This window comes from Exophiala xenobiotica (assembly GCF_000835505.1).
Source record: "Exophiala xenobiotica strain CBS 118157 unplaced genomic scaffold supercont1.7, whole genome shotgun sequence".
Lineage (NCBI taxonomy): Eukaryota > Fungi > Ascomycota > Eurotiomycetes > Chaetothyriales > Herpotrichiellaceae > Exophiala > Exophiala xenobiotica.
The window spans coordinates 87,159-101,630 of record NW_013562488.1 but is presented as its reverse complement, the minus strand read 5'-3'; the positions used below and the strand labels follow the sequence as shown (position 1 = coordinate 101,630).

Here is a 14,472-nt window from a genome sequence, read left to right as displayed (position 1 = left end):
AAGCCGATCTGGGGGTTGGCCTCTACTTCAGAGGTGTCGGGACGGATATGAGCGGATCCGATGGCGTATCCGGACTGATCTGAAATCAGGTCCACGGGTCATTGCCTAGACGGATCAAGGCGATCAGGGGGTTTGAGTTGCTATGCCACAATGTTCGAACATAAGGTCTGTGATTGAAGTAGATTCTGGGGAACAATTGACCTTTCTTGGGCTAGACCACTCTTACGCGATGAGTTACCTCTTTGAGCCCCATCAAGCTGATTTGATTTGTTCGATACGGGAAGGCTGCTCTCTGCTACTTGCCATTGCCATTGAATCCAGTCTGTCAAACTGACCAGTGCCTGATTGAACATTACTACTCCCTACATGTCGCGGGACTTAGCGTGATGGTACATCGAACAGGACCATCATCGCCCACGGCATGGATTACCCTCTATGGGTGGACGGCTAAGGATAAACACAGAGTTGCTAATCACACCTATCTGTTGAAAGGCATATTAATCCCGGTCGCCTCACTCACTCTGAAGTCCTCTTACTGAGACTTCCTTTACAATAAGCCTTGTCTTTGCATCTCTTCACATCCGCAAACACAACCTCACAGCTTTGTTATCATGGTTGCTCAGCTCCCGAACAGCGCCACTCTGGGCCAGACTAAGAGCGAAACGACTGGATCAGGTGTTTCAAAGACTGTCCTTGAGGGTGTTTTCCCCAATTCCTGGTACACAGAGCCGGCCTTCTACGACTTTGAACGACGAGCAATCTTCTCGAAGCGATGGCTGCTTACGACGCACCGTCTCCGCCTCACAGAACCGGGCAGCTATCTGAGGTTCGACATGGCCGGCTTCGACTTCTTCTTGATCAAGAATAAGGCGGGTGAAATAAAGGCCTTTCATAATATCTGTCGCCATCGAGCATATCCTCTGATCGACAAAGACCAGCCGGATCAAGGGAAAAAGCAAATCATCGCCTGTGGTTATCATGGTTAGTTATTCTGGATATGCCCCTTCCCTCCACCCCTCCCGTTGGAACCCCGTTCCCCTCCTGTCCCAGAAGAGGGAGTCTCAATTGCTAACGGTTCTAGGCTGGGCATTCAACCTGGACGGAAAGTTGGCCAAGGCTCCCAAATTTGACGAGACGAAGGATTTCAACAAGGACGACTACAGTCTCTTTGCCATTCACACCCACGTCGATAAAGCTGGATTTATCTGGGTCAACTTTGACTCTTCTGAGACTCCAATCCCGTGGGAAGAGCTGAATGCCGGAACCGACGAGCAGGCACGTCTTCAGGACTTTCCGATCGATAATTATGTCTACCACCGAACCTGGACTACCAATGGCAAATACAACTGGAAATTGGTCGGTGACAACTACAATGAAGTAAGTATAACGTCAGGCTTATCGTGGTTGTTGTTGTCGCGTTCCGTAGCATTCAGACGACCGCGGATCCAGGAGCTAACCATCAATTACCTAGTGTTACCACTGCAAGGCAAGCCACCCCGGCATCACAAAGATCACCAACTTGGACCGATATTCTGTCGAAGGGCATAATGGGCGTCTAGAACATTTCCCCCCGAACAGAGATGATATCAAGCCCGAAGACTTTGAGTATTTTGGAAATGGAGCCTTCACCTACAACTACCCTAATACCTCGGTAAACATATCGACGCCTTACATCTATATCATGCGTGTCATCCCCACCGGTCCGACCACGGTCACCACGGAATACCAAACCTTCCGGAACCCGGCTTCCGACATGGACATTTTCCAGCGCGCGGCCGACTTTTTCGAGAGCATCGAACTTGAGGATTACGACCTGATGAACGGCGTCCAGAAGAACCTCAACACCGGGGTCTACGTTCAGGGACCTCTGCACACCAAACGTGAGGGCGGCGTACTCTACTTCAAATCTTTGATCGAGGCCGACCTAAAGAAACATATGGCGATCGAGACCGAAGCGGGTGGCCGGCAAGTTTGGCCAGCGAAGCGCAGCCAGCAGCTCCACAAAGACGTCGTGGAGCAAGAACAATTCTGCTCGGCGGTTTGTGCCTGCGCCGTCGCTCAGAAACAGGCTCAACAGCAAATGAACATTGTACCTATGGGCAATGCTAATAACGAAACAGAGATTACGGTCTAGGGGAGGTTTCTGCTCAATACCTTAGGGCTTTCTACGTATCAGTTTTTATATATTGAGATAACAGTCAAAGTCAACGACAACCAAATTGAACCAGCAGGGCAACCTCTTCATTGCTATTCAGCGCTGGCGAGTGATCACGACTGTTTCGACTTTCCAACGGCTCGTATCTCTTGGCGTAAGAATTTCACCGTACCAGTAACCCACCACAACGTGTTGATGATCACCATGGCCGTGAATCCCATGTTGCACTGCCAACGCAACTCTCGCCAGGCTCGGAAGACACCGATGCCCTGCATATCCGCCCATATCTTCATGATCAGGTAGAACAGCCCGATCCGACAGATGGCGAAAATGAGTAGATACGCACACGTCGCTGCCCGGAGCGCTATTGTCGCGTGTGCGTCTCTTTCAGGAGTCGTCGCCACCGGTTGAGACTTAGACTTTCCACTCGAGCTTTCTGTGGCCGCGAAGTTCAGCAGGAACCATCTCAGCGTTCCGAAGGGCGAGGACGCGTTCATCAGCAAGAAGGATATGATGATTAAGATGCCGACGCCCTGTCCCGGGTTTGAAAGCAGCTTGTACTGCAGCCAGAGGAGCAGAGAGATAAGTATGGCGTGGTGGATGTAAAGGTGAGGATAATTCAGGGGCGTCCTGGGTGTAGAATTTGTACTCTGACTGATGGATGACTTTCGTGGTTGGGCGGGAGTAGAAGAACTTGAAGTGGATGACACCGGACACTGGTTGAAAGCCGACGTCGTCGACGTTCTGCACGCGCGTTGGGTGTGCAGAAGAATGCAAGTATCGGCGATGAGCCAGGCCAATTCAAGCGTCGTCAGCGCATTGGCGAAGGCTGAAGTATGCGTGATGAGCGGGAGTCGGGAGTCCTTCGGTCCCGTAGTGCCATCTTCGTGTCTTCCAACTTCAGTGCTGGCCGGGTAGACTTCGTTCAGCTCCCTTCGGAGACATATGATGACTAAAATAGTCGTCAAGGCGCAGTGTACGAATTGTGCGGCTTCTCTCCTCGCAGCTAGTCGGACGGCGGGAGACGCTACACTGCTGTATCGTGGCGAGGAAGAAAGTGGACTGGTGAGTGCATACAGACAGGAATAGAAGATAGTACTGGCCACGAAGGTGAGAGGAATGTACAAGGTGGGAGAAGTCATCTGCTGAACAGGGCTATCCGCGTCTCTCTAGCCGTGTGACGAAAGGTCCTACACTGGACAGCAGTAATGTAATGTACTGTGCAACACTCTGAAGGACAAAGAACGAACAAATAGCATGTTGGGTGACCTGGATGAGGTATCATGAATGAGGGGAGGTCCAGGAGGCCAAAAACATTCCATATGTGCCGTGCCGGTGGTGCCCGGAGCAAAGAAGAGGACAATGGTGTATCTACTCGGCCGTAGTACTATTACAAGGTCTTATGATCCGCCCAACAACCCTGAATGAAAAATTGATGATATCGACAATAACAATATGCCCTTCGACTCCGATTGCGCTTTTCCCATATCGAAAACCTCACCCCGAAACCACAATTTGTGGTCGTGATAACGAGCCACTGTGCAGAGTATCATGACAGACAGTTGACAGGGTGTTATCAGTCCTGGATGAACTCCGCGGCTGGATAACTTGATCCGAGCGCAGGAGTGAGACAAGTTCCGCAATGTAAGCCACCACCTTGTCATCGAGCTTCGTACTGAAAGTTGCCATACTTGGACGTGCCATACCTTCTGACTCGTCCTTGATCTGCGCATTGGTCGACTGCTGGCTGTTGCTGACTTGTTCTGACTTCTCTTCCAACCCATAAAATGCCTCCAGCAAGCGTTGAGAAGTCACTTGAATGCCCTGTTTTTCCAGGTTGCGGATGATCTTCCTCCATTTCTGGCTAAGGAAGCCGTCCTCATCATAAGGCCTCGCGACTTTCATCCAGGTTGTGACGTTTTTGATCGCCGTCTCGGCTACCGCTGCATCTACCTCAAACCACTCTTGATGTCGTGCGAGACAATACTTACACATTCTTTCTCTCCGCCAATGTTTCAGCAGCTCGAAGTGTATCAGGAGCTCAGCACGCTTCACATGAGGAACATCCTCGACGAAGAACTTCAGTAGAGGTTGATAGTGGCATGTTGTCTTCCACCGGCTCAGACGCACCCACACTGGACCGGTTGTGTAACCAATCTTGACCATACCGGGACTTGATGCTCGACTGAAACAATATATGGAGCCCGACTTCTGCCATTCTGGTGTGGCGCTACTATTCGGCTTCGAAGCCTTTCCGAGGCCCAAAGGTCGAAGGAGAGTTGACACGAATGTCTGATCTGGGCTTTTGACGTGAGCCACGAACTCGGACACGGGAAGGACTTCCTCAGCAGTGGCCAATTTGGGCTTTTCACAGGTTCTGGAGCTCCCTGGTCTCAAGTTGTATCTCGGAATGTTCTCAGAAGTCTGTGGTCGACAAATGCTGCGACTGTTCGTCCCGACACTGGGCCGCAAGACTGATATATCCTTATCTTCTTGATCTCGAAATTTGACTCGATCTCCGTCCTGGATTTCCTTCTGCCATCTCAGGCAAAGCCGCTCCTGGATACGGGACCCTTGGACAAGCTTGCGATGGTTTTGCTTGCAACAGCTCAACTCGGCCAGGTTCGATAAAAGGCCAGAGAAGTCCTGGGCAGACGGGGCTTCCAAGGCTTTCTTGTGTAGGGAGGAGGCTTCGAAACGATCATTTTTATTGATAGTACGGCGGCATCTCCGCCCTTGGTCAACAAGGTAATAAATGCAGGTAAATTTGTCGTCACAAGGCTCAAAATCATGCCATGAAGGGAAATCCTCAACATTCGGAAGTCCCACCATTGTGAGAGTGACTATCTCCCTTTTGGTCGAAAGAGGAGGGACGCCCCTACGTTTTACGGCCGCTTCCGAACCACGAAAGGGCTCAAAAGGTGTGGTGTCCAAGCTCCTGCTCTTACTTCCTCTCTCAACCTACTTATATACAGCTTATGACGCAATTGAACAAACAGGAAAGGAGCAGAGAGGCTTGGACTCCAGCACCACCGACAGCTGCCTGCGTCCTGCCAAAAGCCGCTCGTTGGGGGCCGTTTTGGCGTACATACCATGTCGCAAGGCTGTGTATTGATTGGCTCCAATTCCGCCGACCAGGGGTTGGAACAAACTTCAGCAGGCTGCGGTCTGGTCGAGACCATTGGCCCGTGGCGCAATCACACCGACGAGCTCAATGTCAAGGTGTTAGTCGCTCTCAAAATATCTTACAATCCGCATCATCAACCGTCACGTGACAGGACTTGCAGAAGCGTCTCTTGACATGCGGTCCTGCAGCAGGCCTTCTACTGTGATAGCTCGAAGCCAGCAATGACTCCGCCTTTTTTGGACCAAATTCGGCAAGGTACACTTTCAGCGGCTTCTTGAGAATGCATCCACGGCTAACTCGGACCTTACCAGTATCGGCAAGGTCGTGAGACAGGGACATCGCTGGCGCTTCAATTGTACGTCACATCTTCCGTGCAGCCTGAGAGTGAGCAACTGCTTGCAGATATCAGCATAAAAGAAGGTGGACAGGAGTATTCTCTGCATCATCTTGTGGACGAAACCACCTTCGGTCAGCCGCTCTCTGGACTTTCACCCGCCGACCGTAGGGTCTTGAGCCTACTACTGACTTGGTGTACTGTGACTGACCTTACCCAAGTCCGCAGGGCCCACCACCTCTGTACTTCTGTCGAATCCTATCCTCGAGCACACAACCACCGGCAAACTGCGCAGAAGGTGCTCAGTAGTGACAGTTTGACACGTAAGTCTTATTGGCATAGTAGGTATCAGTGCCAGAGCTTGGCAGGACATGGGACTGAGGCAGCTACTACGGACTTGAACATCAGAAGCGCCTGCCAGTGAAGGCGGTGGACAGGCACTCTGAGCATTCACTGTCAGTGATTGTTTTCAAAACATCTCTTTCTCAGCACGGCATTCCCAACAAGTTCAACCACCACCTTGCCCTTGGTAGGCGATTTCAGAACCTCTTGAGCTGATCTTCATATTCTCTCAGGCACAAATTTCGCACCACGTTCAAGCGTAGCCGCTCTGGCTCCACCCACAATGATCGTGGCGCCCACTTTGGACATGGCACAAGACGGGTTCTCTTTAGGAGGAGGCACCACTCGTCCCGCCACACCACCAACAAACACCGAACAAGCCTCCGAAAATACCCCCCTTTCTCACCCCACGACCCTACCAAATCTTCAAGGTCCAAAGCGAAGCTATTGCAGCCACGATGATCACCCAGGTGTGCCTTACGAACTAATTATCAAGGCCCTCTCCTCTCATTTCGACTCCCTCTGGGACTCCTATCACGAGCCGAAGGAAGATGACTATGAGAGCGACGACGAGAACGACATGCCAGTGGAATACGACGACTTCGAATCGGCGTTCCGCTTGGGAGACATCGTCCGTGTCGAAAGCGACACAACAAATGCATGGGCTGAGCATATTCCTGGGCTCGATGGGTACTATTCGAAGCAAGCATTCAAGATCATTGGAAAGTCGTTGATAGTCGGTGCTTGGTGGATGAAAAAGCTGGAAATGCAGAACAGTGAAGCTCGCGCTCGTAAGTCATGACAGAGATCTGCCGCACGGAGACTTGGGTGGAGTACAAAGCTGACTCTAACAAGTCTATTTCCGCGATAACGAGGGAACGTTCATGGAGGCCGATGAAATGGACGATCATGCACTCTCGCGTCTCCGTGCAAGTGAAGGGGAACCCATTGCCGAAGGAGAGTCAGAGACAGCAACAGCAGAGAAAGAAGCATGGGAAACGGACTGCTGGATGTACAAAGTTGAGCCAGTCGAACCTGTTCAGGGCTTTCCAGTCGCCGATGTCATGTTGTGGAAGGAAGATAACCTCATGCTCGACGTTGAGGCTATGGACCACGACGACGGTGATGATCATCTCGGCGACGACCAACAACACGATGCTGAGGGCGCCGATAATGCCGTGCTCGACTAGTAAGTTTGTGAGGTTTCTTGTGAGGTTTCTTAGGAGGTTTTCTGGTGAGATGGACATCGGCTCTCCGCAGCATTAATGGGACGGATAGTTGTGGAGCGTGTCAAATTGCAAAGGTGATGTGATGATGTCAGTCAACGTCATGAGAAAGGCTGAGCGACGCCGACAGCGAAAGCACGTCAAAGTCTTGAGCTGGGGTATATCTGGCAGTAATCATCAAAACATGCTGTCGATATCCGTATCGTTCCTCCAATAACACAAGAGAAGAAAATCGAAATTGAAACCCTCGAATCGCTGTCCGCCATGTTCTTACACGCCGCAAAACTCCATAGAAGCACAACATCGGACAAGTCGATCAGACCATCCATGCCTTTGATCCTTTGAGCATGTTTCCTCTCGGAGGCCAGCGTGTGGCCAGCCCACCGCTCGATCCGAATCAGAGCCCACCCTCGACCCGATACGACCACAGGCCAGCCCAAGCCAAGCCCGTCCTGATCGTTCATTCACCATTTCCGCCGCTCTTGCACGAGCCTCCCACTCCCATCCTTCTTGACTTTGGACCCCGGCCGTAGCAAAGGGAACGAGATCTCCGAATGGCCATCTTCATCCCTTGTACGGATAATTCCCAAGGGGCCACGACCTTCGCGACTGCGGCCCGTCGAGATCGATCCTGAGTAATAAGAAGGAGGCTGCGAGTCCGTCCAGGAACGGCCGGGGATGTTGTGGTTGTGGTTCTTCGATGGTTTCCACGTCGACTCGACGACAGGAGGGTTTCTGCGCCGATCCCACTCCTGCTCGCGGTCACGCTCGTGATCGCGCCCACGCTGTTGTCTACCGCGGTTGTTGTTGTTGTTGTTGTCGTTGCCGCGCTGTTCGGGCTCATGCTCATAGTCACGCTCGTGTGGATCACGGACGCTCAGTGATTCGAGGGAGATCGTTTCGTCATCGTACTTTGCCCCATGATCTTGGGGTCTGGGTCTGGGTCTAGGTGGTTGCTCACGCCCACGTCGAGGCTCGCGTTGATGAGGATGATAATTGCCTTCATCCAGAGGCCTGACGGGCCTGTCAGGGGGTAAGGGTAGATCATCCGATACATCGGACGGTGGCTGATGGCCACCTGCTACCCGCTCAGGCTGTGGTCGAGGTCGAGGTCGGGGTTGAGTCTCAGGCCCATGAAGGTTGTTGTAATCATCGTTACGGCACTCATCACAGAGGTCTGCTGCTCCACGTAAATCGTCGGAGCCTGGCTGGAGAAGAGCGCAAATACGCCGTCTCAACTGGGCTTCGTCGCAGCGTTCGCGGCTGACAGGGCCTTCATAGATGCGTGCTTCGCAGCGCGGGCAGAGAAAGAAGGTGCGGTGTAGGAAACACATTGCGGGAGGGCCGGTGGTATCGAGAGCAGGGCCGAATCGAGAGGGCTGACAATCTTAAGTAAGCTCCTTGGTGATTATAAAGTTGAGTCTTCTGTGCCGAGCTTGGTGTGGTGGGCCTGATCTGCTGGAAACGCAGTGGCAGGAAGAGGAGGACCGGCAGATTCGAGGCAGTCGTTACTCCTGTATGTTATCCTTTCCCTCGTAGCTGATGATGGAGGTCCAGAAGAGGCGCGATGCTCGAATTGGTTGCAGGTCGTTCTGGAAAATGGAGACCGCAAAACGATACCTCCCAGCAAATGGCCGCCACGCAGAAGGCGTATGTATAGAGTGGTGAAGATGGTAGCGACCTGTGGTCAAGTCTTGAAAGCAACAATGTATGCAAACAAATGGCGTTGTGGATGGGGGATAAAAAGAGATCTGAAATTGAACAAAGGCAATGTCATATCTTTTAGTCACACAACGTATGCTCGTCATTAAGCACTTTTGTATAGCCCAGTCAGGAAGAAACCGGGACTGCGCCCTGCAAGATTGCATGCAGATTGTTGCCTGTTCGTGGAAACGCATGCTCCGTCCTGCAAAACAGGCGGGTGCATGAACTATAGTTTGCGTGCCTTGTGGTTCATATGCATGATGCATTCGGAAACAAAGAGATCTTGAGCCCCTCGGGTCGGTCGAGGCAGTCATTTGGCTCAAAGTGAGGCAAGACATTGCTGCAGTCCATGCACACTGTGAATTTAGGTTTTGTCACAATCCCTGCTATTTAGTTGAGCGCCCCATGAAAGGTCACGAGAGACAAGACGGGTGCGAGGTGGCTTGCAACAAGACAAGGCTGTGCTGCCTCAGGCAGACATATTTACCCCTGTCTTTGATACGAAAAAGTTCCCGTTGCATATTGCATATTGCAACGCCTTGCAAGGGCAGATATATCTGCGCTTACCGCGACATGTGACCACAAAGGGCCGTCAAGCTTTCTTGGGCTTGGAGGTCTTTCTCTGGAAATGAGTATCCCCGTCCCTAGGTAAGTCTTGGGTCGCATGTTTAGGGATAACGTGCGTTTCAACCAGGATGTGTCAGGTGGGAATCAGTAGTTGATGTCGCAAGCAAAAAGGTTGTAGATCCTTGTATTGTTGATGGACGACTGGTAGTCATCCAACGCCGGAAGTCAGTCATCGAAAGGCGCTGGTAGGCGCCTGCTCTTTGGTGGCCGACAGGAGGTGGTAGGAGAATTGGCAAACGAGGATGCTCACGGGGGATGGTTAGCCTTCTCATTGTGTCGGAAGGCAACCAGGGTGCCTTGCAGTGATTTTGCCATTTGGATACGAGATATATCAGGGTTGCGGGACTTCCCTCATCTTCCGTCGTCGCGAGAAATTGCCAGCTTGCTCAAGGGATCGACAAGAGACCGGTAAACGTCAGTCAAGAATCTGCCAATAGAATGATTGTAGGCTGCAGAGAAGGTCCGCGAGCCGTAAGACCAATGGTGCCGACAAAGGGTTTTTTGCAATGTCGGCTGATGTTGAGCAAGGGACGGTTCGACACAGTGGCTGGCTGAAAAACTCGTGTAGAGGTGTATGTCGGTGCAAGTTAGCCGAGCAGGGTACAATACAATGAATGCCGCAAGTAGCCGTGTGTGGACGGGCTGTGCCATAACCATGCATAACATCGTAAGGCAGAATCTGGCAACCATCTTCCTCGCATCATGGATCCGCCTTCTGCTTGAATCGGGTGTCTTCCAAGGTTCACCGCCACTTTTGCCAGTCATCGCCATTGAGGACACGACAGACTATCAACTCGCCGAGAAAATGTGTAGCACACCAGAAGGGCTTCAATGAGGCTGCGTCGACATGTTACACTGACACATGGCTGGTGAGGCTGAGCTGGAGGCTTTTTCCAGTATCGCCCGTTCGCTCTTTCCTGCATGAGATGACAACCTAGAAACGTCGGAATACAAACGGACGCCTCCAGAAGGTCGTAAGAGACTATAGCCCAGATTTGCGAGCCTCCAGGTCATCGTGCTGGTCCCAGCCTTCTTCCTCTCCCGACATCCTCGTCTGGATATGGAAGTCAGTGGTAAGACTAACTAAATGATCGAAGAAAGCGCACGGCGTTTCAGAGGTGGAACTTGAATTCGTATAGGTGATTGTCTCCCCAAGTCGGGTGACATAGTCATTATCAATTAGCTATCGCAAAGCTTTTCTTGAAAGCAGATGTTGCTGCTCTGTACATTTGGTATAAATCTGCCCTCTAGTACCCGTCCAGCATTTTCGTCTCTCCTTGGTGCTTCCATGATGCATGTGTTTCCATTGCGCCATAAGTATGTAGCCAACGGCCTATCAAGAGACCACAGCCCCCTCTAAGCATCAAATGTCGTACGCTCAAAATTCGTGATCATAAGAATGGTAATGCGGAAGCAATCGTGAATGTACAAAGGGTCGTGGGTCCCTTCTCGAGTAGTTTGTCGTGAATCACCCTGAATCAGGCACGACGAGCATCTCCCTGCTCCCAGGTCTTTGCAACCGATCAATGCCAAGGTGCTCCTTGCCGTCTCTGCCCATAAATATACCGAACGCGAAGCGTGGCGCATTTTGCCCACTGTAGCGGGCGGTACGTCGGAAGCGCTTCTTCGTTGCGCCTTCTTCGTTACCAGAGACGTCGCCTGTCAGCGTTGTAGGAGATGATGAGCCCATGAGTCTTTCGACTAAGTCATTTTTTGTGCGGATATTCTGCAAAGCGGTATCGCCGAGCAGCGGGCTTGCATAGAGCCAACTCATCAAGGCTGCAACGGTGTTGATGTTGTGTGGTAGATAGCGTTTCCTGGTAGGCCAGATGATCAAATAGGACAACGCGTAGATGGTGACAAGGACACACAAGGCAATGTATCCAGGCATACTGGCAACCATCCCGACCCGATCCTCCGCCGAGAAGAATTGAGCTGTAAAGACACCGCCTGCGAGGACTGGTATCGACAGGGAGAGGAGTGAGATGAAGCTGATGTAGGCGACCTTGTAGTCGCCGTTACGTAGCGCCTTCACAATGACAGTAATCGGACCGTGAGCTGGATATGACAGTAATAGTGAGTGTCGGGCATCAGCTCCAGTTGGTCGAGAGAGATTGCAGAACGGTTGCACGGCCCGGAAATACATGGCGATCGGTTGCCATGCAAGGAAAAGGACCATGCCGAGAAGGGACGGGAGGAAGCTGTATAGGAAGTCGGCAGGAGAGAAACCTCCCGAACGTGTAAGCGAGGGAATGAGGGGCTCGAAACCATTCTGGACGGCACGGTTGACGAAACTAACAACCAGAAAAGCAATCACCAGGATAAGCGCTGCAATGATCCATGCCAGGACAGCAGAGTCTCGGAGAAACCAGACCGTCCAGCGATAACGCACATAAGGCGAGTGGATGTTCCGTGAGAATGCAGAACCGTAAGAAAGGCGTTGTTGAGCTTCGACATCCACCGCTTGATTCGGATGAAGAGGGCCGCCAGACACTTTCTCGGTCTGTCGGGATTGTTGCAATGAAAGGCGCTTTATCGGGGCATACTCCTCGCCCACGGCGTGGAAGACATCGGATCTTTCAGAGGTAGTCCAGAAGCCCAAACGGCAAGTTCGAGGCGCCATTTGCCGGTTCGGCTCCTGAGAGACCTCGGTCTGCTCAAAATCGGAGACGACATTTGACCGGCGGAAAAGACAGATGAGGTCAGCGACAGACCGTGGATCCCACAGGAGGCCGGAGTTCCATCGTCGGAAGCGGAGCATACAGTATATGATTGCTGCGCAGAGCAGACCGTACAGTGAGACCAAAGTCCAACCCACACCCCTGACAGTCGTCCAGCGAAAGCGTGCAGGGCCATCATTCGTGATCCATTGAGTTTGGTACAGACAGCTGAGAAGAGGCACAGTGAAGTTACTCAGCCAGAAGATGAGGAACGCCACACCCAGCATTTTCTCGCCTGTTCGGAAGAAGGTCAAGTCCGGAAGGATATAGTTGGCTGGAACGATGCGCATTTCCTGCAGCACCCAAGGATTGCGATTTCCCGGAGCCATGCAGAAATATGGTAAGCATCTGTACACTGTGGCTTCGATGACGAAAAGCCACAGGATCAGGATGATACCGAGGAGTTGCGGGAGGTATTGAAAGACAAAGTATCGCGGCGTTGCGTTTCCGTCGTAGTCGAAGAGTCCGTGGTTGCTCGAAATGAAGACGAGGCTGAATATTAAACCGGCGATCATTAATAGGCAAAGGAATAGAAAAAGTATCAAAATGGGAAGTCGTAAAGGTCTTGGTACAAAGCCAAGCTGCGATCTTAGGTCCTTCGACAAATCGACAGGAATCATGACCTCCTGCGTGACGGGCTTTCTCTGCACCGGAGGCACAGGCTGTGGCGATGGAGGGTGTTGTGGTGGAGTCGGTGGTGGTGGAAATGGTGTAGGAGTATGAGGGCTTTCGTCTTCCGACTCAACTTGCGGGAAGACTGGGGACAAAGTTTCCTGCAATGCTGACGCAGTACTATGTCTCCCACGCCCCAAGACGTCCTCATCTCTTGTCAATTGTTCAATCGCAAATCTTATGTATGGTGTGTCGTCAACTCCGGGTGTAGGAGGGCTCATTTCATCGAAGCTCGAAAGCATTCGCACGGTCGACGGTCCATTGTTCTGATCGCGTCGAATGTTGAGGGGTGCCGGCTGGACTGCGCCAGGCCTCGAAGGAAGGGTCATCTCGGAATCAATGGGGTTTTGCTGTACAAGTGGTGTGGATATTCGGGACGGAGGTGTCTCATAGCTTGCCTTGGAGTCGTCGGATTTTTGACTGCCGGGGTCGGAAGCATAATCAGAGAAGTATTCTTGAGTAGCAGCAGAGGATTCTAGAGACTGGGTTCGCTGATACTGAGGAGTTGTGCTTTTGACTGTTGAAAGTAGAGCGTGTTCGGGCAGGTTCATTAGTATTTTGTTCAAGAAAACATCAATGCATAAAGGCAAAACCAATGTTCAGCAAAAGACGCACGGTGACGAGAGTGGAGGAGACATGGAAGGCATGGTCAGAGAGGCTTCGGAGAATAAGACATGATAGGATTGAAGATGAGGCTGGGTTGACGATGGAGGTTGGGAGCAGGCGGACGCCAATGATAGACCCCAGCCACTGCATTAGTAGATGGAGCAACGAGGGTCAAACACATCATCGAGAAACAGGTTGGTCGGAGTGGGAAACTTGGATTGGATGTAAGATAGATGAACGCCAGCGGGCTGAGTCCAGGTACGAGATGGTGGCGATTGATAAACCTGTCAAATGGAGATCATGGTGTTGATGGGCAGGGAATGAGCCCTGCGCCTGCCAAGCCAAGGCTAGTGAGGCTGAAACCCCGCAGCCTTGTCATCTTGAACAGGATTAGTGCAGCCTTGCAGTCTTCCGCATCGACCTCATGATAAACATACACAAACATCGTCCTCTAATCAATTCTATAAACACGTTGCAAGTCTAAAGAAATGCATGGAACTGCCTGAAATCGTAAAGATTGAGCATGTCAGGTCTCTTCTACCCTCAAAACCTTGCTACTGCGAGCCCGGGGAGGTTTCCTGCGTCACCGCCTTTCCCGGCTCGTTTTGGTAGGCGGTCTCCAGGTAACTTCACACCCAAGCAGTATTCACAGCAGGAAATCCCATGGCGGCTTCCACATCGACAGCTGGCAGTGCTGCCGCATCGGAAATGGCGACATTCTTGAGAGGTGCGGTATCTCGTTCTGCGCTAACTGCTCATCTTTGTCGCACCTCAACTCACCTGTACCAACTACTCACCATTCTTTCACCCTTGTAACAACCTAGCTTGTATCGTTGCCGCGATCACTCTTTCTCTCGCTTAGCATCCTTTCGTCTCTAGATGACAAGATGAGATACGCGACGATCATCTTACTTGCCTTGCTGTCGGTTGCGTTCGTGGCATCAAGACCGACAAAGATC

General features: G+C 51.7%; 5 protein-coding genes across 6 annotated transcripts; 2 read left to right on the top strand and 3 right to left on the bottom strand.

The window, feature by feature from the left end:
- Positions 1-611: 611 nt before the first annotated feature.
- On the top strand, positions 612-2,134 carry PV05_10723 (uncharacterized protein; the record flags this gene model as incomplete). The annotated part of the gene is made up of 3 exons (XM_013454137.1): positions 612-981; positions 1,082-1,377; positions 1,472-2,134. The coding sequence occupies 3 exons, from the start codon at positions 612-614 to the stop codon at positions 2,132-2,134; spliced, it is 1,329 nt and encodes a 442-aa protein (XP_013309591.1).
- Positions 2,135-2,268: 134 nt separating this feature from the next.
- PV05_10722 (uncharacterized protein) lies at positions 2,269-4,987 on the bottom strand (the record flags this gene model as incomplete). Its single annotated transcript, XM_013454136.1, has 2 exons — positions 2,269-3,088; positions 3,657-4,987. 2 exons carry the CDS (start codon positions 4,985-4,987, stop codon positions 2,269-2,271), a joined length of 2,151 nt encoding a protein of 716 aa, XP_013309590.1.
- Positions 4,988-5,521: 534 nt separating this feature from the next.
- Positions 5,522-7,435, top strand: PV05_10721. Of its 2 annotated transcripts, XM_013454134.1 has the most exons (5): positions 5,522-5,537; positions 5,594-5,637; positions 5,838-6,071; positions 6,192-6,749; positions 6,814-7,435. In XM_013454134.1, exons 4-5 carry the CDS (start codon positions 6,242-6,244, stop codon positions 7,146-7,148), a joined length of 843 nt encoding a protein of 280 aa, XP_013309588.1. In that variant the 5' UTR covers positions 5,522-5,537; positions 5,594-5,637; positions 5,838-6,071; positions 6,192-6,241; the 3' UTR covers positions 7,149-7,435. The 2 variants fall into 2 exon arrangements, with proteins under 2 accessions (XP_013309588.1, XP_013309589.1); XM_013454135.1 differs by lacking the exons at positions 5,522-5,537; positions 5,594-5,637 and adding an exon at positions 5,710-5,783.
- A 213-nt stretch (positions 7,436-7,648) lies between these two features.
- Positions 7,649-8,518, bottom strand: PV05_10720 (uncharacterized protein; the record flags this gene model as incomplete). The annotated part of the gene is made up of 1 exon (XM_013454133.1): positions 7,649-8,518. One exon carries the CDS (start codon positions 8,516-8,518, stop codon positions 7,649-7,651), a length of 870 nt encoding a protein of 289 aa, XP_013309587.1.
- A 2,127-nt stretch (positions 8,519-10,645) lies between these two features.
- Positions 10,646-13,789, bottom strand: PV05_10719 (uncharacterized protein). Its single transcript, XM_013454132.1, has one exon. The coding sequence runs from the start codon at positions 13,456-13,458 to the stop codon at positions 10,984-10,986; it is 2,475 nt and encodes an 824-aa protein (XP_013309586.1). The 5' UTR covers positions 13,459-13,789; the 3' UTR covers positions 10,646-10,983.
- Between the last annotated feature and the right edge of the window lie 683 nt (positions 13,790-14,472).